This window comes from Pangasianodon hypophthalmus, chromosome 15, assembly GCF_027358585.1.
Source record: "Pangasianodon hypophthalmus isolate fPanHyp1 chromosome 15, fPanHyp1.pri, whole genome shotgun sequence".
NCBI lineage: Eukaryota > Metazoa > Chordata > Actinopteri > Siluriformes > Pangasiidae > Pangasianodon > Pangasianodon hypophthalmus.
Window position 1 is genome coordinate 9,468,418 of NC_069724.1, and position 24,083 is coordinate 9,492,500.

At 37.8% G+C, this 24,083-nt stretch overlaps 2 protein-coding genes across 2 annotated transcripts in view; one reads left to right on the forward strand and one right to left on the reverse strand.

Moving 5' to 3' along the window:
* Positions 1-3,347: 3,347 nt before the first annotated feature.
* LOC113541440 (V-set and immunoglobulin domain-containing protein 10-like 2) lies at positions 3,348-15,249 on the forward strand. Its single transcript, XM_026938401.3, has 12 exons — positions 3,348-4,021; positions 4,944-5,297; positions 7,211-7,486; positions 7,589-7,864; positions 8,837-9,094; positions 9,253-9,513; positions 9,635-9,934; positions 10,641-10,928; positions 12,065-12,187; positions 12,311-12,335; positions 12,892-12,986; positions 14,671-15,249. Exons 1-12 carry the CDS (start codon positions 3,952-3,954, stop codon positions 14,769-14,771), a joined length of 2,427 nt encoding a protein of 808 aa, XP_026794202.2. The 5' UTR covers positions 3,348-3,951; the 3' UTR covers positions 14,772-15,249.
* A 201-nt stretch (positions 15,250-15,450) lies between these two features.
* Positions 15,451-24,083, reverse strand: part of chek1 (checkpoint kinase 1) — a 10,606-nt gene continuing 1,973 nt past the window's right edge. The window contains exons 2-13 of the mRNA XM_026938735.3: positions 23,773-23,840; positions 23,459-23,682; positions 23,312-23,376; positions 20,521-20,590; positions 20,238-20,426; positions 20,039-20,143; positions 17,930-18,025; positions 16,953-17,040; positions 16,691-16,859; positions 16,148-16,279; positions 15,949-16,050; positions 15,451-15,838 (exon numbers count right to left, since the gene is read on the reverse strand). Coding sequence (XP_026794536.1) covers positions 15,743-15,838; positions 15,949-16,050; positions 16,148-16,279; positions 16,691-16,859; positions 16,953-17,040; positions 17,930-18,025; positions 20,039-20,143; positions 20,238-20,426; positions 20,521-20,590; positions 23,312-23,376; positions 23,459-23,682; positions 23,773-23,837 — 1,401 coding nt within the window. The 5' untranslated portion in view covers positions 23,838-23,840 and the 3' untranslated portion in view covers positions 15,451-15,742. The remainder of the gene's footprint in view (positions 15,839-15,948; positions 16,051-16,147; positions 16,280-16,690; positions 16,860-16,952; positions 17,041-17,929; positions 18,026-20,038; positions 20,144-20,237; positions 20,427-20,520; positions 20,591-23,311; positions 23,377-23,458; positions 23,683-23,772; positions 23,841-24,083) is intronic.

Below are 24,083 nucleotides of genomic sequence, written 5' to 3' on the forward strand. Positions count from 1 at the left end.
TATTAATAAAAATGCTTCCCTCTTTAAGTGTGCTTTGGTTTGTCACTTATTTCTTCTGATATACTAAATTGTTTTGTAATAAGTAATAATGACTTCTATGATATATGAACTCATATAATAATAATAATAATAATTTATTTTTATAGTAATATATTTTTTGAAGGTGATATTTAGAATTCAGTGGTCCTCGCTCTGTGTGTGTGTGTGTGTGTGTGTCCTTGTGGTTCATGTGGTCCTTGTTACAATCAGCACAGCTACAAGAGTTTCAAAAATTTAATCATTTTAATTCTTACAAAATCCATCTTGAGCTCAAATTATTAGCTATTTTGTGTGCTGTGATTCCTAGTGCCCTATGACACCCATCACCGAAGGAGAATTTATTATTAATATTTTAATATTCCAGACCCTACCACATTAATAATTATGATTTTAAGAATTGTAGGCTTTCAGCTTAAAATGTCAATACTGTATTAGAACAGTCCTTGCAGATGTCAGAATACTTTATGATTAGCAATAAATTATGTTACTTTTTTGAAAAAGTTCTTGCTTTTGTGTGAAATGGAATGGTTTAATTTGGCTAGAGAGAAGTATGGCACAGTTTATTGAACAAATTGCTTAATTAAGCCATATACTCCTACAGAAAGGGATTCTGAAGGAGTTTTTAACCTTCTTATGCTATAGAACCCCCTATCTAAAAGGGACGCTCCCTATAGAACGATGTTCTTAGGGGAAAAAATGCTTGTTCAAGGGTAATTTAAATAGTTAATGGTTCTTGGCTCCCTAAAGGGGCCCTGATGGTTCTTGGCTCCCTAAAGGAGCCCCAACTGGAACCATCTCTTATAAGGAAACACTCTGTTGCAGGGTTTTATATAGAACAATGATGAGTTCCCCAGAGGGACAAGCCAGATAATGCTTAATGGTTCTATATTTAACTGTTTTTCTTGAAGAATGTAGAATAAGATTGAATGTAGGCTCTTTTGTTACAGGGAAATAATGGATCCACACAAGTAAGATATGACTTACTTGTCAGCTGCTGACAACTTACTTGTTACCTGTCAGCTGTTGCTTCCAGCTCAGCATAATAAGCTACTTGCAGACCAGCTCGTTGTTTTCAAAGTCACCAAAATAGCAACTGAATTGGAACACTTTCAGTTCAGGTAGTAACAGGTCACTTAAAGGAAGACTCACTAAATACACTCACCGTCCACTTTATTAGGAACACCTGTACACCTGCACATTCATGCAGTTATCTAATCAGCCGAAAATGCAAAGCTGAAGACTGAAAACAGACCAGGTGATGTTTTTTCTAATCTTCAACTGTCCAGTTTGGGTGAGCCTGTACCCATGATAGCCTCAGATTCTTGTTCTTGGCTGACAAGAGTTGAACCTGATGTGGACTTCTGCTGTTGTAGCTCATCCACCTCAAAGTCAATGTTTTGTGAATGCTGAGATGCTTTTCTGCTCACCACGGTTGTAAAGAGTGATTATATGAGTTACTATATCCTTCCTGGAAACTCAAACCAGTCTGGCCATTTTCCACTGACCTCTCAAATCAACAAGGCATTTCCACCCACAGAATTGTCGCTCACAATGTTTTTTGTTTTTCGCACTATTCTGTGTAAACTCTAGGGACTGTTGTGTGTGAAAATCCCAGCAGATCGGCAGTTTCTAAAATACTCAAACCAGCCCTTCTGGTACCAATATCCATACCACGATCAAAGTCACAGAGATCATACTTTTGTTTCATTCTGATGTTTGATGTGAACATTAACTGAAGCTCTTGACCTGTATCTGTATGATTTTTTACATTGTGTTGCTGCCACATGATTGGCTGATTAGATAACTGCATGAATGTGCAGATGTAAAGGTGTTCCTAATAAAGTAGACGACGAGTGTATGTTTACACTGAAATATTTGTGATGTGTTTAGCGATACTAATCTGTTGGTTTGTGCTGTGTTTTTGTTATGCCTGTGAATTAGTTAGCAATTGTGTGCCACACTGTCACAAGGGGACATTCTTAGTGCAGTTACAATGGCATTTAATAGGAGAAAAACATTTTTATTGAGCTCAAACATAAGGGATAATGGTCACTAAAAACAACAGAGCATGTGCTTAATTTCTCAGTAATTTTCCAACAATGTTGAACATCATATTAACAAGAAATGTGAAGGTTTGGTACCTGATCTGTTTGAGAAGTGAACAGATGAGGTGTGATAGCAAGACAGATTAAAGGACTAAAGCACTGCTGCATCGATCTCTTTAGGTAGAGATGAAGCAAGGGTTAAATCCCACTGATACGCTGAAAAAATATTATAAAATAAATAAAAATCACAGATTTGTTTTTTGTCATATTTACTTTTCATTTTTCACAGTGTAGGAAACTGAATGTAGATAAACTTGTTGATGAAGGACGTTTAAAACAAAAATGTCAACTCAGCATTTAATCATAAAATAAATCTTTTGCACTATTGAAGGTTGCATATTGATTATAAATTAAAGGACAAGATATCATTTCAGGATATTATCATATGGAGACCTGTTTGGGATAGACTTCCACTGCCAGTCAAAGTTTTCAAACTTTTTTTTTTTCCATTTTTTTACATTTTAAACACTATTGGCAATTAAATAATTTAAAAATATATATAGTCCATAAAATCCTTAAATCTTTATATTTAAGAATCATCATCGTCCACTCTCAGGTTGTACTTGTTTGGTGAAGCAGTTACTGTAAGACTGTTAGTTACTATAAGCTGGGATTTGTCTTATAGTTGATAAGAAATTGTGTTATTTTCAGCTGTAACACAACTATATATATGTTGTGTCCTATAAGTGTCTAATTAGAGGGATCCAAGTTGGCCTTTTCCAGTTACATTTAGATTTTTTCCCCCAAGAAAATAGTCTCTTATATTTTGTAAATGTAGAGTATTTAACTTGATTCCATTTCTTAAAAACCCAAATATCTTTTAAAAAGCTGGCAGCTTACATATAAAAATAATCATAGTCTTCAGGTTAATTGTGTGGATTTGCCTTTGAGAAGGCCCGGATCAGTGTGTTTGTTCACATTACACGGATGTGTAACATGAGAACCTCATCAATGAATGTAGAGAGCTCTTAGTTTCCCTTCCCTGGCTGAACACAATATTGCTGTTGGTTGAAATATGAGTCTGTATTAGACATTCGCACAGTAGTGACCTCAAACAGAGAGACGGATGAGCTCGCAGACTCAATCAGCATCTGTGATTAAATTACTATCATCTCATGGCATGAGTGTGCAAAGATTACACAGTTTAAACTAGGAGTGTAGCAAGGATGGACATAGCTAAGACGTGTCTTTAATTATAACAGTAAAATCAATTGACAAGGTCAATTATTTGGCAATTCGATAATTCGTTGTAAGTATTCTTTCAAATTCTGGTTCAATGTAATAGCAGATCATTTTTTTGTAATTTTGTTTCCATTGTGAATGTGTGCTAGAAAAAGGTCATGACTGGGGTCATTTTGTAGGAATGTAAAATCATTGTGTTTGGACAGAGTGTGTTGTAGGTGTAGGTCAGTGTAGGTTTGCTGTGTGTGAAGCAATGGAAAGGTACAAAGACCACAGATCCTGGTGTGCTGCTCAATAATGAATGAGACACAGGTATCATCGCGTCATCTAAAACCCAGTCTCTTCTCTCTACTCCACTGCATTCCTGCAAATGGAAAGCGGGGGTTGGAGATGGATGGTGAGGAGGGAACGTGTGAGTGAATAATTCAAGCCAAATCAGTTTACAGAGACTCAATCACCTCGTGCTCAGCTTCTCACTGCCTGTGTACACTAGCTAAACTCATTGCTTGGACAGGACTCTGTTTATTTTCAGAATATTTTCAACAGATTTTCATTTTATTGGAAATTTCTGATGGAACTTTTTTCGTAAAGGATACGGCATTGGTCACCTGAGCGTCATGGCACCATGGTACACAGACTGTTAGGGTTGGCTGATTTCTCCCTAACTGTATTCCTGCTTCCTCTCCTTCTGCATGGTAAGAGGTCATACACTAAGGTTAAAAGCAACTTGGCATAAACTTCTGGCGTTGCAATTGCTAATTGACGCATTTTTTATTTACTTGTCACAATAGATATAATAAAAATCCACCAGGGAGATCTTAAATTTCAGAAAGATTGTTACACTAGAATTTTAGGACCATTGAAAGTTACTGTTATCACCCCAAAGTTAATTTTCCAATAATAGCGCACCTTGAAGTGTTTTATTCCTTTTATACCATAGCAATTTAACAATCCTTTTGTTATTTATTAAGACACAACATATTGTATTGTATTGTATGTTATATTGTTTATAGTTGCATTTAATGTTGTGGAACATCAGCAAATCAAGTTCCTGTTATTGCTTATATTATAGCAGTGGTTCCCTCACTAGCCTCTCTTTTTTTCTCTCTTGAAGTTAATAAGACAAAAACATGTAGCTTGTCATGTTACCGAGAAACTGCAACATGCAACTCTTTTGTGTCAGACGACTTAAAGTTACAGCTGTATCGCTGGCTGTTACAAAACACTGCCACTGTAGACTCCTTCCAAAAACTTTTTCCAAAAAAATTATAAATGTCTTCTTACATATCAATAAATACGCATTTATTAATCCTTTTATGAGCGTCTGCCATACAAGTCTCTAAGTTAGTAAATTACTATAGAAATTATAATTTATTAGAACGAGTGCATTAATATGAACCTGTAATTTGCAGCTGCATTACTGTCCGAGCTGCTGTTACAGAAAAGTAATCAACACCTTCTGACCAATCAGATTTGAGAATTCAGCAGTGCTGTGGTCTATCTGTTAATAACACCCTAGTTAATTTTTATCCATGCATGCAACTTTTTTTGCAGGTAAAATGCATAGATTTTTTTTGTCTTCGTTCTGATAAGCCCGATAATGCGTTATGCTTTCAGGTCTGGAGATCGTGGACCCAGGGCAAGTCATCTACAGAGAAACCAGGACAAATGGAGTGGTGGACAAAGGAGTGATCCTGGAATGTGGCCCCACTCTCCCTGATGTCTACATCTGGAGCTTTACCAAACCAGGCACCGAGACGATTCGAGCCGTAGTGTATAACTTTGGGAAGGGTCCAAAACTCCAGCAACTGGCCAAAGATTTGGGCGATCTGAATGTTATCAGTAACAGCGCCTCTCTTTCCATAACAAAGCTTCCTCTAGCAGCAGAAGGCTTATACACCTGCCAGGCTTTGTACGACACCACTGAGGGAGCCAAGCTTTACTACTACTATGTGTATCTGCGTGTTTTAGGTTAGTGACTAGTGTTTAGAGTGAGATCTAATACAGGATGAGCTCAACAGTATTTCTTACATGAGAAAATCAATCTCTTAATGCGTCAAGAGTCTAGGTTGTCCTCTAAATAGTGATCAGGTTGAACAAGGTTTCAAGTTTAACTGGAAAACAAATAAGTGAACTACATAGAATGGCATTTTATCTAGATAGTTCCATCATCTGGTTGAAACCTTTTTTAACTGAAACAAAGAAAAATGTATTATTTAGAATTAAGGGTGCAAACTTGGCTATTTTTAAGAAATGATCTTAAATATATCAATTTATCATTTTAAAGCTCATTCAGGTTTGGACCAAAGACCCAAAAGGTGTTTAAATAGTATTTAAGCAACAATTTCAATAAAGTTAACATAAAGTTCAACTGTAATGTGAACTGTAATGTTTTAGAGTCTTCAGATAACAAACAACTATTGTCATGTTGCACATGTTCAACATTGTGGAAGAACAGAAAGAATCTATGTATTCTGATTCAGAAGTAAGCAGTATCAATATTATAAGGTGAAATATGGTTTAACCTTATCCAGATAGCAGACCATTCATGGCTCATATGGTTTAATTTAGACCGTTAAGGGTCATTTATAGCAATATGAAGAATAATATATGAACAGCAAGAAAAATACTGCAAAAAAATGCTAAAACATATTTAAACTAGTGATTTCCTTCAAACACTGTAAATCCTAGTTAGCTGTTTCACAAAGGCAAATGACATATTAGAAAACTTTTAGGATATTTTCCAAAATAATTGTTTCCAATTGTTATGGAGACTGTGTTAGTCTACTTTAGCTATTATTTATTCCCAACTTTTCAGTCAACCCATGTTGATTTAAAACAATTTTGATATGCTAATGTACAAAAAAAGCTAATCAAGCCATGGTTAACTTCTGTTAATTATCATTTCTAACAAGGCAGGTTCAGGTCAGTACTTTTATCATGGGCAGCTATGGGTTCTTTTCTCACGACTGTGACCCAGGCATTACTGTTAGCAAGCTATCATGTGTCCATGGATGGTGGGGTTAATATCAGACATCTATACAGGCAGCTAATGTGCATGAGAGCTGAACGAGTGTGAACAGATATATTTCACAAAGCCTGGTAAATCTAGCCTATTCACTGGTGACTAGCATTTTTCCCCTACTGAATTATCAGCAGCAATACCAAATATTGAACGATATTATGCACATGAGAACCAGCATAGGCGCTACCTAACCGGTATGTTCTCTCAAGATGATCTCTCCCATTGTTAGCTTGGGTTTTGATTGGGGTTTTTTCCCCGTATAATATAAAATAATTCAGAAGGAGAGACTCTGATCATAAAGCATTCACACATTGTAATAGTTGGGCATTTCAGATGGTGGTCATTGTAGCCCCATTATTATTACATTTATTATTATTAATTACACATTATGTACCCAATGCTAAAATACTTTGAAGGAAACATATGACCATTTTAGTTCCAGAGCTATTATAATTATTAAGTATTGGCATATTATGTCCATATCTAAATGGCCGAGCAGTGAATACGAGACCAACAATGACATATAACATCTGGAACCACAAAAATCAAGATGCTTAAGACAAGTTTATGAGCCCAAAATGTAATCTCAGGACTACAGAATTTGCCAGTTACAATTTTTAAAAAGTAAAATGGTCTGGAGCGTTCAAGACCTCTCTAAATCTCTATAGGTATAGAATGACGCTGTGAGACAGCATGATGTCAGCAAGATTAAATCAATAGCTAAACAAAAAGATGGTTAAGGCCAGTTGTCTATACTTGTAAATGCATAGCTAGCACATGTACAGTGTCTATTTATTGATGTCATGCTTGCTAGTTAACAAGAGTACCAACCGTAGTAATGCTGTCATGTGTCCTACAGTGCCTGTGTCCAAACCCTACATCCTGCTGAGTGACTCTTCGCCAGTAGAGGGCGCATCAGTGTGGATGCGCTGTAGTCTGGAGAATGGCACAGGTCCAATTCACTATGTCTGGGAACAGGAGAACCATAGTGGGCAGGTCAGCATATTGACTGAGAGTGACAGCAATCTAATTAACATCACCTCAGTAAGCCGCAACCACACAGGCTGGTTCAGGTGCCTGGCCAGGAACGAGGTCAATCAGCAGAGTGGTGACCGTATCTGGTTAGATGTCATATGTGAGTGAGAGCTTGGACAATCTCTGGTTTCTTTTATATATCCACTCCATAAATTTTCAGTGAAGTTTAGCAGTTCCTTACACAAATGTTCCATTTCTTTAGTTGGACCAGATCTGCCACAGATTGATGTAACACCTTACTCAGTAACGGATCGAGGATACTCAGCTCTGGAGAAAGAGACTGTTTCCCTCCTATGTCAAGCTTCCTCCAACCCTCCCAGTCAGTATGTTTGGTTCTACAACAATTCCCAGGTCTACACTGGACCACAGCTCACCATCACCAAGATCCTACGAATGCACACAGGGTACTATGCCTGTCTGGCCCAGAACACTTATCTGAACACCCGCTCCAAGAAAACCATCACTCTCACCGTCTACTGTGAGTCTTCTACCATCATGACAATATTTGGATCATTTGGCCGTTTCCTGTGTTCATGCAACCTCTTCTGGTCAACCTCTAGTGTGGTCTTATCTGAACTTTACTTGTCTATCATTCATACCTTTGCTTCCTATTATACCTTCCCCTACACCCATGCATACATATACACACATTGTTAGATGTCCACTGACTGGGGATGTGCAGCAAAATATTGTCCTCTGTCTACAACAAGCGTCTGGATGAGGTAAAGACAACTTTCTGGCAGCTGTTGAAGGTATAGCGCTATGTTATTCTTCTCCCTCTATCATGACAAGCAATGGAAGGCATTCTTGCCATGACCTCAGATCTGCATTGACAACAAAAATCATAGGGCTGTATTCAGACATCAGTTATACATGTGTACTGAGTTAATACAAAAATTGTGCTCATTGCTATTCAGACCTCAGGCATAATTGCAGACGTAAGTGCTACTCAGACAGTTGCATGAGAATTGCATAAAGAAGAGGAATGTTTCAGTTACATGAGATTCTGATCTTAGACTTTTTCCCCATTTTTCTTGTGCAAAATCCAGTCTCAGACTCTTCTACTTAAAAAAAATTCTGACAACCTCAGAGGCACGACTATACCCAGATGGTTTGCATATTCTGAATGGGGCATCCAGACACTTGAATTATGCATGTGCGTAACCCATTTCTGAATATGTGTAACTTTTGAACTTAAGTTCTTTTGAACTCTGAATACAGCCCGTAGTGCTTTGCCTAAGACTGTCAAACTGCAATATGTTAAGGTTTTTGTGATAAAAACCTGTCTAAGTTAAGGATGTAATAGTAAGGTTTTTGTCCTAAATAATTGTTTCTATTTGTATCTTTTAAAAAACTGGTGTTATGGCCAAGGTGTGTGCCAAGTGTTAGCAAAATATACATTCTCTGGATCAGTTCTCTTCAGTGTTATTCAATGATTTTCTTCTCACAGATCCACCAGATGGTGTGCCATCTTGTTCAATCTTTCCAACTAATAACTACAATGACTTAGCTCTCATCTGTTCCTGGGAGGGGGGTTACCCTTCAGCTACCCTCAACTGGAGTCCATATGTGAATGGAGACAACTCACAGGGTGTTTCTAACATCACTCGGATTCAGCCAGGGCCTGAGACAGCTAACAACTCTATATTCACCTGCTATGGCTCACATGTGGCACTTAGTTTCCCACAGCGCTGTAGCACCAAGACATGTGAGTACTATGGTTTACTGACCTAACCACAAAATAGACCACAATATTATAAATATCAGAATAAATATTAGGTTACTGAGAAGTTTCCTAATTGAGTATTGAACGTATGACATATTATGACATATTAGCCTTTTGTACAAATATCCCTTGTTTCCCAGGGCTGCCAAATGAAGAACCTCACTGTTCTGCATATGCGACGCGTAATAACGAGTACCTGATGCTGTCCTGCTCCTGGGAGGGTGGGTTCCCTCGGGCTCTGCTGTGGTGGGCTTCTAGTTCAGGAGACATGCAGGGCACATCTGAGGAGAACTCCAACATCCTGGTCCTGCGCTCCAGCACCACATACAGCGGCAAAGCATTTGTTTGCCATGCCAAACATCCACTAGTTAAAGAGAGCAAGCAGTGCATGTTAAAATTGGGTAAGGACTGTTCATTCAGAGGCAACATTTAGTTTCTGTGTTTAGAGTACTTAAGTATTGTAAGGAGTAAGGAGCAGTGTCCTATCAACTAGTCATTCTTTTTATCCATTGTTTCTTCCAGAGGCACCAGTTTTAATGACTCAGCGCAGTGTTGTTTCAGTGTATGAGGGAAATGATGTCCAGCTCACCTGTATCCTGAGCAAAAACTATCCTGCAGTCACAGAGATTACTTGGTATAATAATATGAAACAAAAGGTGGGTGACAGTGGCACACCCAAGAAGTATGTTCTTCAGCAAGCTGCAGCCTGGTCCAACCTGACTGTCCGGGAAACAGATGGCATGGTGGATGGTGGACAGTACTGGTGTTCTGCTACCAATGCTGTTGGAGGAGCAGAGATTCCCATCTTACTGGTGGTACTTAGTGAGTGTACTACAAGTTACTGTAGACACAGATGTCTTGTAGTAATTATTTTGTAGTGGATTTTGTTTACCGAGTTATTGCATTTGACTGTAGTGCATTTTTGACAGTAAACTGCTAGCTCTTATTGATATCGTGGTAAAGCAGTCTTTGGTTAAATTGATTGAGTATTGTATAACAAAGTCGTAAAAAAAAATTTGATAATTTGAATAGTGGACTGCTATGGCATTCCTCAATGTACCATTCTGGGATGACTGTTGTTTCTTTCATATGTTAATGATATGTTAATGAGTTTCTTATTCCAGTTATCATTTTATAGATGCTTTTGCTATTTTTTTTTACCACTTTGGAATCCACGCATACTAACAATTATGCCTCTAATGATCCAGGGAGTTTAAGCAATTCACTTTTGCTGTAATTCCTAGAAGCTAAATTGAGGTTGTACTCAGAAAATGTATGAAGTCCAAGTTTAAATGTTAATAAAGGTCTTTATTTTTAATTAATAATAAGCCCCAGAATTCAAAGAACAGATTCATACAAGTACTAAAAAATAATGCTAGTGCCCAAGACTAGGTGAACCTGTGAACTTGAATACAATGCAAAAGTAAATACCAGTCAAATAAAATGAAGAATAGGAAGTGTTTATTGAATATATATTACATGTCAATTTGTCTACTTGTAAAGTTTTAATGACTGAATTTCCATTCAGGGTACCCAATGCCTCCAAATGTCACCATCAGTAAGATTATGTACAGCAGTCGTCAACGGACAGATGTTAATGTGGAATGGCTGATCCTGTCAGATGATGACTTTACTGGGTTCTTCATAGAGCGCCAAAATCTCCCATTCCCACTCTGGCAAAAAGTGATAGGAGATCTGGACCCCAGCACCCGAAGCTACCAAATCACCAACCTGGATCCCTCTGGCACTTATGCATTCCGAATCACGGCTGTCAATCACCGCACTATTGGACATCCCTCAGAGGTCAAGAGTCCAGGTGGGAACTGAAGTGAAATTGTATCAGGTTTACAACTTACATCCTGTAGTAAGAGCTACAGATACAGTCACTGGTACAGACTTACCTTAAATGTAGCCAGTCAGCTAAGACATGTATTGGTGTCTGACATCTGATCTTTCATTTTGCACTGCAGCTACAAAGCTAATGTAGCTACAGGTACTGGAAATGTTGGCATGTCCAAATCAAACTCATTAGTCTAGGTCACAGGTTCCCAACCCTGGTCCTGAAGTACTCCCTGTCCTGCATATTTTAGTGTTTTCTCTGCTCCCAGCACTCCTGATCCAACTAATCAGCTAATTAACAGCTCTTCCTGAGTTGACGTCTGTGCGTTAGCCCAGAGCCCATTAAAATGTGCAGAACAGGGGGTATTCCAGATCCAGGCTTGGGAACATGTAGTGTACATAATTTGATTTTTAAAAAAGTCAAACTTTGTGAGGTGGGTCCTAGGAATGTAATGATACCAAACTGTGCTAAATAAATTATTCCAATTGTCCAAGATGGCCAACCTCTTCAGTGTGCAGCAAGATGGTGGAGTTTAATCATACTGTGTCCTAAACCACACTGGCAGATGAACTGGATGCAGTTTGTGGCACAAGCTAGTAACACTAGCCTTGTAGCTTTATAATGAAATTAAAGCAGTTGGACATTGAACATGTCTCTGAATATATTTGACATAACAGAAAACGTTCTGTTTTTACAAATTTTTTTTATATTTGATACAACAATTTCTATTGATTCCACTGAGCAAAGCTAACAGAAATGGTTCTCTGTTTTGTTTTGTCTACGTAGGTGAAATGCACCATCACAAGTTCACCACTTACCCACAGCAACAAACCAACCTCACACACTCGCTCTGACACTCTGTCTCTTTACATGACCTGTCTGTCATCTAATTCTTTGACCTTTCCTAACATTACTGTTGTACTGTATTACTCTTTTTTGTTTGTCTTTTTAAGAATTCAGGATGTCAATATAATAACAAATACTATCCGAGAAACATTATAATTTTCATATTATCTAGTTCAACTCATAAAGAATTAAAAAACTAGAGGACGTTAGAGCCAAATGTGAAATTATATCCAGATGGAGAGTAATCAAGGTTTGCTGTCTTCCAGCTCTTCCAGGCTTTAATGCGTATCCTGCTGTTATCGGAGCAGCTATTGGAGGCATGCTTGTGGCGACGATAGCTACAGTACTGCTGTTCATGTATGTGGTGAGGAATCGCAACAGCAACCCACGTAAGTGTGACATCAGGACAAGGGTATCACTTTGCACCATATTTTCCTTGTAATTTAGAATTGAGTCAGTATGCAAATTTAATTTCATGCTCATCATTTGCTAATTCTTGTTATTTACTGCAGGACTTCATGATCTGATATTTGGCAGGTATGTATGAAAAGCTGGAATTGTTATTATTGCTATATATGAATATAAATTTAAAAGTCTTTTTTATTCAGCACTAGTGAAAGTTAAAGATGTTGTTTGTTATTTCTAAAAGTGTTTTAGACCTGTAATGATCATGTAACTTCAAAGATGTTTAATCCTGCCATGCAATAGTTTTAACTATTTTATTTATTTATTTTTTTCTTTAATTATAGTTTACAATTTTCTGGCCCTGAAACTAGCTCCGCCTACAGACAGAATAGTGTTGCTCTGCTCTGCGCCTTTTCCTTAATAATAAAAAAAAAAAAACCCAGGCAAATGTAGTTTCAGATTAAGATATGGGGTCAGCTGTGTTACAATTGTAATTGTGTTGTCAATTTTTCCGTTGCAATTGCAATTCACCTTGCAGGCAGCAGAGGGTGCAAAAAATTGCTCCCTCCTTTAAATGCATTAATGTTATATATTGTAAGTGAATCTGATATGAAAGCAAATGAAGTTGCTGGATATCTGTTTATAACTGCATATTTTTAATAGATTTTATTTTTGATTTCACTTACAGGCAAAACAGCCAGTCTAGAGAAAATATCAACTCCCCTGAGGATGAAGTTGTTGGTGGGTCAGAAGCAGATGGAGGTGGAGGAGAGACAAGTCAAGGTACCATACTCAAACGTACACAAAATAATCTCATAAAAATGTCCCTTTGATAAGAGGATTTGGAGATCAATTTAATTTGACACTGATAGTAAGATTTACAGTCTCAACAGGCCAATCCTACCGCACCCCAACTCGTACATTCAAATACTTTAACTGGTGTCTGTCAGTCCATTTCATAAGAATACAGCTTGGTCATATGGTACTTTAAAGGAAATATCCATCCTGAAGAACTTGTATATTAATCTTTCTAATTAATATGTGATCTTCAGTAGCATCCAAGATTTATTTCGTAATGAAATTCTGAGATTTTTTTCTTTTTCAGTTCAGACTTCTTTCACTGACATGCTGGTCTATGTTCCCTTTGCTTCACTGCTTTACACACAATGACTACCTGCTGATAGTGGTGCAGTGAGCGTTAACCCTCGCTTTATCTCTACCTAAAGAGAGAAACACAACCGCGCTTAAGTCCTTTAGTTTGCCCAAGTCTCCCAACTCCTCATCTGTGCACACTTCTCAAACAGATAAAGTTCTAAAGTTTCAACTTTCATGCTAATACCAGCATCAACCGTCAACACCATCAGGCTCGTCATGTCGTAGATCGCTAGCTAGCCGAGCCTCTGTTGTAACTCAGTGCAACTGTGTCATATACGTAGCTGCACTGAATTCTGGAAATTTGACTCTAACATTTGCTATTTACACTCAGTCTACATTGGATTTCTCATTACTATGACTCTGAACCTCTCTGGAAAATGGCGTGTTGAAAAAAAGCCCTTGGTCTTTTGTTTTTAGACGCTAACAATGAAATAAGAATGAAATGTATTATCCTTTATGTTTGAGACTGAATTTTTGTTCTCTTTCTAACTAGCAACGTCCCCCCTGTGACATCAGTGCGGCAGATAACCACTAAGTTCTCACAGGACAATGAAAATACAGCTACAACCTATATACAACAACACACATATTAGCAGCACTAATCGCTAACATTTCTGAAGGAATCACAGCTATTTCAAGATAAATGTATTTAGCATGCTAATGTGCATCAGGGTGGAATTTTCCTTTAAGATCCGGAGCATGGGGAAAAGTTTGGTGATGCTGCTTTAGTAGCACCATAAGATGAATTTATTTGCCATTATACAGTGAAGCAAAGCATGTTATAATTATTACATTACACTCATTATATTGACATACTACAATATATTATACTGTAATTATGCCAATTTATTAGCGATTTAACAGTAGTGATACTATGCCAGCTATGGGAAAATAATAACAGCTATTAGCATCATCATAACAGCAGTGTATAGACAAATTACTTAGCTAAGTAATTTCTTAATGTATGTATAGTAACATATATATATATATATATATATATATATATATATATATATATATATATATATGTTACTATACATACATTAAGAATGGACGTAGAGGGATTTTCCTGGAGGGACTAACAAACAGTGCAAAATCTGGGCACACTGTACTCTGGAGCAATTTATTATCCAAGAAATGTAGATGTTACTACGTATACACCAGATGGATAGTTAAATTTTTTTAATCTAACTGGCATATGCACTTGATACAGCTGTGAGAAAAACCCTGATCTCTGAGCATGCATCACTGCCATCTGCTGTTTTTGTGTTCTGTAGTTCTGTGCCTCCCCTGATAATATTTCCTTTCCCAGGACCATCTGTGGTGCTTCCACGACCCACCGCAACACCCACAAACCTCGCCCCAGGGGATGAACCCGTCAATGTCACTATCACCGTCATGGCATCAAGCTAGAGCCACCATGCAAACCCAAAGTTTTTATTTGAGCTGACAGCGGTATAGAAATAAACAGGAAGTAAAATGAGGAAAGCCCCTACCTGGAGGATTTATGATGCTAGTGCAGAGAAGACACTGTTCTATAAAAAAAAAAAACTGTTAAAAAATTGGAAATCGAGTTTACTGGCTCATCAGGACGCCTTCCTTGCTTTAGGATTGTAATAAATAAGAATATTAAATTACTTTTAATAGTTGCTTACTTCTAAAGAAAGGATTATTTTATAATAACAGTTCTGGAATAAATTCAAAAAGTTAATGCTCGCTGAGCAAACTGTGAGACTGATGTGATGGGAAACTAAGCATTTGTAAACAATAAAGTTATTATTTTCTGAATTTCCTTTGGTACCTCCATTCTGTTCTGAAACTCTAAAGTCTTCCACACCTGCCATTTAAAAAAAAGAGACATTTTTATTTTTTTGCTGTTGAAAAAATGTAAAATGTTTTATACCACAGTGCTACTGTATACTCGATTCTGATTGGTCAGAAGGTATTGATTAATTAATAGAAAATTAATCAATACCTTCTGACCAATCAGAATCGAGTATACAGTAGCACTGTGGTATAAAACATTTTACTGTGCACAGCAATTAGGTTTTTTATTGAACATTCAAAGCCTTTTTAAAAATAAAAGTCAAAGTGGTCATTATCTTGGTTTTGGAAATATTTATTCTTAGCTTTTTCTAACAGGAGCAGCAGGAGAAAACTTTAAAACAAGTCAGCGAGAAACAAGGGGTGGTCTTAAAACTTCACAGTAGAAGGAGAGAAGGGAAAAAAAGAAACTCAGAAGTGAGCCTTTAAAATCCTATACAATGTTTTCACATTCCTTATTCATGCTAACAAACTGGAAGCACTAGAAACAAGTATAAAGCAAGAACAAAACATGATATGCAGGCGTGATTATCACTACTGAACCTATGTGATTTACTTCATCATGTAAAAACTACGGGAACCCTTTGGTTACTTATGATGTCTGACAGCTTCTGTTTGAGTTTCACGAATATTGTCTTGAATTCCAAACCATCACCCTGAAAATGGGAAGAAAAATTGAGTTTGCTTTATTTATTTTAAAACAGCTATACGCAAAAATCTTAGCATCAAGTTCATTTCCTGCTTAAAGAGTTACTTTTCTGCTTACCCTTGATAGTCTGAAATCTACAAGAATACGTTCCTCCATTTCCAGGAAGTGGATTTTGAAGATCAGCTTGTTGTTACGGCGATCCATTGTGGACACTGTCGCCTGAAAAAAGAAAAAAAGAGAAACAGAAAATGGAATGCAATGAAAATGAATCAAACTGTTATGACTTTCCAGTACTTCCCTGTTATCTGTGCAGTACCTGGTTGGCGCAGCTCTGTTTCCACGTGTAGCCCAGGTTAATACAGGTGTCACGCAGGGCCGTGCAGGTCGCTTCTGCATTCAGGGTAGTGAAGAACCTGGTCATCCTCCTCACTAACCTCTGCCATGGGTTCTGTGGGATAAACAATTCTGTCAGGGCAGCTCTGGAGGCATCAGCAGGGACTTGAAGCAACAACGGCTACTGGGACGGCTAGGAGGACCAGAACTAAATTTGTGTTCACACCATCACATGAAAGTCATTAAGCAACAAATCTAACGCTATGGAAGAACACAGATCATGTTGGCTAAGATAATGTCATTTGAGTTATTATGCATTAGAAAATAAGCCTCAGAGGAAGAGTTTGTACGATGCCATGAATCAAAACTGAATCAATTCGTAAGATCTGTGTGGAGATTCTCATCTCTAAATTTAATACAAGATGTATCATTGAATGGTGGAACTATGGTGAGAACTCCCAGATCCCATATACTTATTGCTTTAAACAGCCTTACAGAAATGCAGCATGTGGAGAAGTGTTATTACCTGGCTAGCGCCCGGTGTGCCCAGCAATTGGCTTCCTAATAGCATGTGATCAGGGCAGGCAGGCTGGGAAAAGCTGACCTGAGCTCCCTCAGTGTGCAGCACGTCCTCCCTGACCTCCCACAAACCCTGCGGCTCCGGCTGAGAGCTGGAAATCTGCACCCGCTCTTCACTGAGGAAACATCCACGCACATGAAGCTTACATTCTCTCCTGGACAGCTGGGTAAATAAGTAAATTATTCTGTTTGTGTGCCTAACTGCAGACCTGTTAGTTTGTGCTAGCTGCAATCTCTCCGAGTCAGACCGCAGCATCTTGGTTAGCGGTCCGTGGATATCAGTCTGGCGTTTTCCCCCTGCAGCCAAAACAAAAAAACCATGAGCCATCCTACGAAACACTTACATTCAGTTTTCAGTATGTTTCCTCGAAATAACTCACATTCTCAAAGTAATAGGCTAAATAAATCTTATCATGGTTTTACTGCCAACTGGTAAAATCCCACAAATATAAACATGATTTAACATAAACTAGCATGACAATCAATCATTTTCATTATTCCTGTGACAGCCTGGCATCTCATCCAGGGTGGATTCCTGCCTCGTGTCCAGCGTTCCCGGGATAAAGCTCTGGATCCACTGTGACCCTGACCATGATGAAGCAGTTACTGAAAACGGATGAATGAAAGATTCCAAATCCTACACACATCCTCCACCCTCCTGCCTCTGAAACCAGTGTTGCACAGTCTTCGTTTATATATACTGGAACATGACTGGCTCTTATATTTTATGACACAATAACATTTAATACAATTTTGTATTATTATTCATATGTTAACATGCAATACCTGGCCCGGTTCACTGTGTGCAATAAGTGTCACGTGATACAATATGTGCAATAATGATGGATGTACAGATGCATGCTTTTTACTTTTGCAATTTTATACCTATATTTATAATTTTTATACTTCTAGCACCTTACATCATGTACTGCACCTTAAATTCCATTGTACTCCTGTGCAATGACAATAAAAGCATTCGATTCTATCTATTCTAATATTTTCAGAAAAAAAAAAAAAAAAAACATACATACTGACAAAGCACAAAGTTTCATATTAGAAATAACTCAATATTGCCCCAATTTTAGTTGATCTTCTTGATCACAACAGACTGTAAGGCTTAAATGTTAGTATTTTTGTCACTACTGCAGCACATATTAACAAAAGAGTCCGTGAAATAGCCCCAGACCTGATTTGAAGCTCCTGCTGAACCAGCGGTGCTTTTTGATCTCAGGAATGGTGATCCGGTCCTCAGGACTATGGAGCAGTATCTTACTTAACAGACCTACAGATAAGACACATCTCAAGTACAGGATTACAAAGAAATAAACAGAAATTCAGCCCTATTTATAATAACAATAATATCTGATTGATCTGATCAGAAAATAAGATTTACAGTTGTGGTCAAAAGTTTACATCCCCCATTTCAGAATCTGCAAAATGTTAATTATTTTACCAAAATAAGAGGGATCATACAAAATTATTACAAAGTTATTGCTTATTTAGTGCTGACCTGAATAAGATATTTCACATAAAAGATGATTACATATAGTCCACAAGAGAAAATAATAGTTGAATTTATAAAAACGACCCCATTCAAAAGTTTACATCCCCTTGATTCTTAATACTGCGTTGTTACCTGAATGATCCACAGCTGTGTTTTTTTGTTTACTGATAGTTGTTCATGAGTCCCTTGTTTGTCCTGAACAGTTAAACTGCCTGCTGTTCTTCAGAAAAATCCTTCAGGTCCCACAAATTCTTTGGTTTTCCACCATTTTTGTGTATTTGAACCCTTTCCAACAATGACTAAGATTTTGAGGACAACTGAGGGACTCATATGCAACTATTACAGAAGGTTCAAACGCTCACTGATGCTCCAGAAGGAAAAAACATGCATTAAGAGCTGGGGGGGGGGAAAACTTTTGAACAGAATGGAGATGTGTACATTTTACTTATTTTGCCTAAATATCATATTTTTTCATTTAGTACTGCCCTTCAGAGGCTACAGAAGATAGTTACATGTTTCCCAGAAGACAAAATAAGATAAATTTACCCTGATCTTCAAATTCAAAAAGTTTTCAAGTGGATATAAACTTTTGAACGGGGTCATTTTTATAAATTCAACTATTATTTTCTCTTGTGGACTATATGTAAACATCTTTTATGTGAAATATCTTATTCAGGTCAGCACTAAATAAACAATAACATGCATTTTGTATGATCCCTCTTATTTTGGTAAAATAATTACCATTCTGCAGATTCTGAAAGGGGGATGTAAACTTTTGACCTCAACTGTATATGTCTCCACTGTAATAAAACTCTTGCGTGAGGATGGATATGAAGTGAATGCAGGAGAGGTGAGTTTCTACTAGATTTCTAGTCCTATGAATCCATGTTTGAGTCACAGATGGGAATATTATCACAGTTCTATTGTGACTTGGCATTCAAGACAGAGGAACCATTTCTTTATTAGAAATTTATGTATGGCCCACTGGGCAAGGCCAATTTATAATGAGGCTTAAATATTTTAAGACTACACTTTCAAAAAAAATAAATAAATAAATAGTGGGGACACGCCCCCTACAGGAATAATTCCATCCAAACAGGGCTAAGAGTTAAACTTTAGCATCACTTTACTCCAGGTGTTTTCATTTCTGAAATTTTCACTATATAATACCCTAGTCCAAACATATCATGGTAAATATCACAGTATCATGGTATTAATTGACCATTTAAAAACACACAAGCTGGTGGTGAAAATTAGAAAATGAAGGCAAAATGTCAGTATGTTGACATTATAAGCTGAAAGAAAGAGTAGGCAGAGCGATGAGCCAAAAAAAAATCTAAAGAGCATGGTAGTGTGCAGTGCTGCTTAGCCAGATATAACCAGCTGTTTGGTTTAGTTCTAGACAGCAGTGTTATGGTGTTCTGTGTGTTTGATAGCCGTCGTGTGTGATAAAGTTAGGAACATGAAGAAATGGCATCAGAGGTAGCAGTGTAACGTGTTTACAGCAGTAGCGGATTACACAGCTAAAGGGTTTTCGGTGCAGAAACCAAGAAACCGAGAAACCAAGGGTGCTGTAGTATGATTTATGGGGAGTCCAGAAGGACGGGGTTGAGAAATGTTTGGGGAGTCGCAACTAGACACAAAACGGATGAGAACCACTGGAGTAAGGGGAAAAAAGTGAGATAGTAATAGAAGGAAATGCATTTTAATTTGAAAAAAAAAGTGAGATAACCGTCTGATCATCCACCATGACTAACCCTGAAAGCGTAAATAACACTGTAGACCAATTACCAAGAGGCATGGAATCAATCTTCTTCCATGGTGTAAGGTAGGTTTTCTTCTGCAGCCAGTCAGAATACTCCTGACAGTTCTCACTCGGTTGGTCCCATGGTAACTCTGTAAAAACCAGACAAATCCATCAGTAATATCCAAGCAGACAGATGCTGCAGGCTCTGCCCCTGTTCCACAAGCTACCACAGGATCTTCTCACCTCCAGCCAGCATGGCAGTGAGAACAATGCCGCAGGCCCAGACGTCTGCAGGCTGAGCGTTAAACTCGGAGCGGGACATCAGCTCTGGAGCCACGTAGGGCAGCGTGCCGCACAGACGGGCCAACTTACGCTCGCGGCCACGGTGCCGGAACATGGTGGCCAGTCCGAAATCTGTGATCTTCAGATTATCTGAGAAACAAAACGCACCAGTTAAGAACAAACATCCAAATGCGTGTTTTTTTGTTTTTTTTTTAAATTCTTGTCAAATCAGAATAACTATTACCTTTGTCATCTAACAGGATGTTTTCTGGCTTGATGTCTCGATGCGTGATCCCGATACTGTGGAGATATTCCTGGGAAGAAAAAGCAGATTAATGTCTATCTGATAGGAATGTGATTCATAACAGTGAAATTGTTATGTTCTTTTTTCCGGCACAGAACTTAGCTCCGCCTCTACCTGAAAGAGAGCTATTCACTCCATTCGTAAAGAACTGTTTCAGCATAAAGGGTGATAAATCGGTCAGAGGAAAGGGGACAGCTTTTCAATGCTTGCACTGTAATTGCAGTTCAGGTAGCAGAAGGCTCTAAACATTACTAACAGCTCTGATCAGCTCCAGTCTGAATGAAATCTTGGACTTCACATGACGTGATGGTGCACTGTACTGGTAATGGAGTTATATAACAGCTTTGCAATGCATATCTGCCACTTTACTACATTTTGCATAATGTAGTCAGCATTACTGCAGTTTTGAAGCCGTAGTCCTTCTGCCTGTTTCCTGTGAAAAGCAAAATGCATTATGGGTATTCCGTACCCCCTAATTTAGTACAGTCTACTGAGCTTTCAGTGTGCTTTCATATGCATGCTGAAAAACACTGAAAAATAGTGCATATATTTAGGGGTGTAATGCTAGACAAAATTCAAACTCAGGTTGAAACAATTCAATACCGTGGGTCTTAACAAAATATTTTCAATGTAGCAAAAATAAGCTTTGCCTAAATAAGTGCCTTAGGTTTCCATTTTCATTCAACATGATAAAAGTACAATCACTGAAACTTAATAATGGCACATTGTTTGTGTGATCCACGCACAACAAAATCTGTGCGTTAGAATGTAAGAAAATGAAACATGGAGGGGGCGTGTCTTCATCTGCTGTTAGCTAGTTGTGCTGTCAGTCACGTAGATGTGTTTGATCCTCTTTGCAATTTTTCTGCATATTACATCATACTGCTACAATATTTATTATACTGTATTTATTTATTTATTTATTGTACATAGGCCGCTATTTCTTATGTTTATACTATTTCAGCAACTTATATTGTATTCTTTTCACTATTGTCACTGGATTCACTTTCTAACAGAACTGTGTACTGGTCGGCACTGCACTGGTACGTACTGAGCCCATTGTCTATCCCAGTAGTCATTGTACTGTCTTTTGTACATTGTACATGTTTGCACTTGTGCACTTTATGTATAAATTTATGTAGTCCCTTGTAGTTCTGTGTTTGTCTTATGTAGCACCTTGGTCCTGGAGAAACCTTGTTTCGTTTCACTATGTACTAACTGGCTGTATATGGTTGAAATGACAGTAAACTCCACTTGACTTGACTTGAATCCAGTGTTTTCCACCACCAAATATGAACCTCCCAATTGCCAGGATGAGTTCTTTAGCCTGGATTGAATCAGTTGTGTAAATGAAGCAGACAGCTTGCTGTGTGTTCATACATGTATGTGTTGTTTGTAGTATTTGCACCAGTGTAGTGTACATATTTGGCAGATTCAGTACACTTTTCAGTCCACTACTCTCTGGCTGTTAGTGTTGTTCCTTACCGGGACGCTGAAGTGCTCTCATCCACCAGACCTTAAAGATCTGTGGCATCTTAGAACTTACAACTCCTGCTTGCTGCTGACCAAAGCCATTGTTGTTGTTTTTTTGTTTGTTTTGTTTTTTTCCTAGCTAATACTCTAGTACGCTAGCATATCGGCTTGTGAAAAACAGGAAATTGTGTATTTTTTTTTTTATACCTGCATAACCTCTCCTCACATGAGATCAAACCAATAAATCTAAACTAAAGGCCCCATTCACACCAGGCTTTCATGCATTCCGAGTATCAGGATTACCAAAAGATAGAGACTATCCATATAAAAATAGTTTCAAGCAGAAGTGGATTTTAGGATTTTAGATCTGACCTACATTTTAGCCACATTGTACAAATGTAAATACATTTCTCTCTCCAATATACATTCAACAAGCAAAAACCTCCCAATACATTACATCATAACACTAATGATTGAAATTTCTGGTGCAGGTTTTAAAAAAAAAAATAAAACTATCACACTGCAAAAAAAATGACATCTTTACAAAATGAAAATATTCTGAAAAAAAAAATCAAGTTATCTAATATTTCTCATTATGAGATTGTTATATTAAGCCTATTTCCAGACATATTTACTAATTTCAAGATTAAAATGGTCTTATTCTATTGGGAGAGCCTTTTTCCATGTTTTTTCTCTTCTTTCTAGAAATAAATGCTTGAAATGAGCAAAATTATCTGCCAACACAATAACACAACTTCAAGCTTGAAATGAGTAAAAAAATATCTAGAAGTAGGATTAATAATCTTATATTTGTTTAAGAGAAATATTAGTTGAATTTGTTTATATTTAAGATATAGTCAACAAAAAGAAATAACTGAATACTGGATCGGAGACAGAAAATGCATTAAACTAGTTATTTATATGATTATCTAATTATCTAATTATAATTATTGGGTAATTTATCTGAATTCTGTGTGCACTTGGGGAAAGGTATGTCACTACATTTCTGACAAATAGATGAAAAAGTTTTACGAGGACATTTATTTTCAGCTTTACATGTCTCACAGGCAACCTTTTTTTTCTGCTTTCTGGTTCCTTTAATAATGTGTAGTGTGAAAACAAAACAAATAGCAAGCAAACCAAATGTAAGCAATGTAGGTGTGAAAGCGCCTGTATAGCCCAAAGCTTCAATGTTAACATTTGATGTTATAGCTGTTTTTTTTCCCCAAAAAAAAATAAAATAAAATGTTGAACTCACCACTCCAGCTATGAGCTGCTGGAAAAACCTGTGAGCTTCCTTTTCCGGCATTCCCACATCCGGCTCTGAAACAGAGTTCACCAACATTCTTCAGTTGTGTGTTAAGCAGACTAACACCACCTCACACAGCACATACACCTGTCTCACCTATTCGATCGAACAGCTCCCCGCCACTGCAGTACTCCAGGAAGATGTAGTGGATGGAGCCCTCGCTCCTGTGTCCATAGAAGCGCACTATGTTGGGGTGGGACAGCATCTTGTGCACACACACCTCCTTCTTCACGTTGTCCATACAGTCCTTGGCAGTGGACACGTCCACAACTTTCACAGCCACCGCCTCCTCCGTCTTCCTGTTGACCAGCAGGCGTACCCTGAAAGACAAAGGTCAAAGGGCAAAATGAGGATGCTCATCGAGTAGTACAGTGCAGGTTTACAGGACGGATGCTTTGATCGATACTCACTCGCCATAAGCGCCCTCTCCTAGAGTCTGCACCAGATCCCAGTCCTGTACAAAAGGCACTGCCATGATCTGAACAAATCCAGAACACAGGGTCAGGAGGTCAGAGGTCAGGCAGACAGTTCATTACCATACAGTGAGTTATTTTATCGTTCTGATACAACGATCAGAGAATACAGCACTGATGTCCTGTCATAGGAAAATAACCAATGAACCAACAACATCATGCATCACACAAAGTGCTGATTTTTCCAACAACAGCACATCCTGAAGTGTTTTATTCCTCTTACTCCACCACAGCAATCTGCCAATGCG

Coding starts and splice junctions, on each gene's coding strand:
- LOC113541440 (XM_026938401.3), top strand. CDS start 3,952: ATGGTACACAGACTGTTAGGGTTGGCTGATTTCTCCCTAACTGTATTC. Junction 5,298..7,210: donor TGTGTATCTGCGTGTTTTAG/GTTAGTGACTAG, acceptor TGTGTCCTACAG/TGCCTGTGTCCAAACCCTAC. Junction 12,987..14,670: donor TGGAGGAGAGACAAGTCAAG/GTACCATACTCA, acceptor TTCCTTTCCCAG/GACCATCTGTGGTGCTTCCA.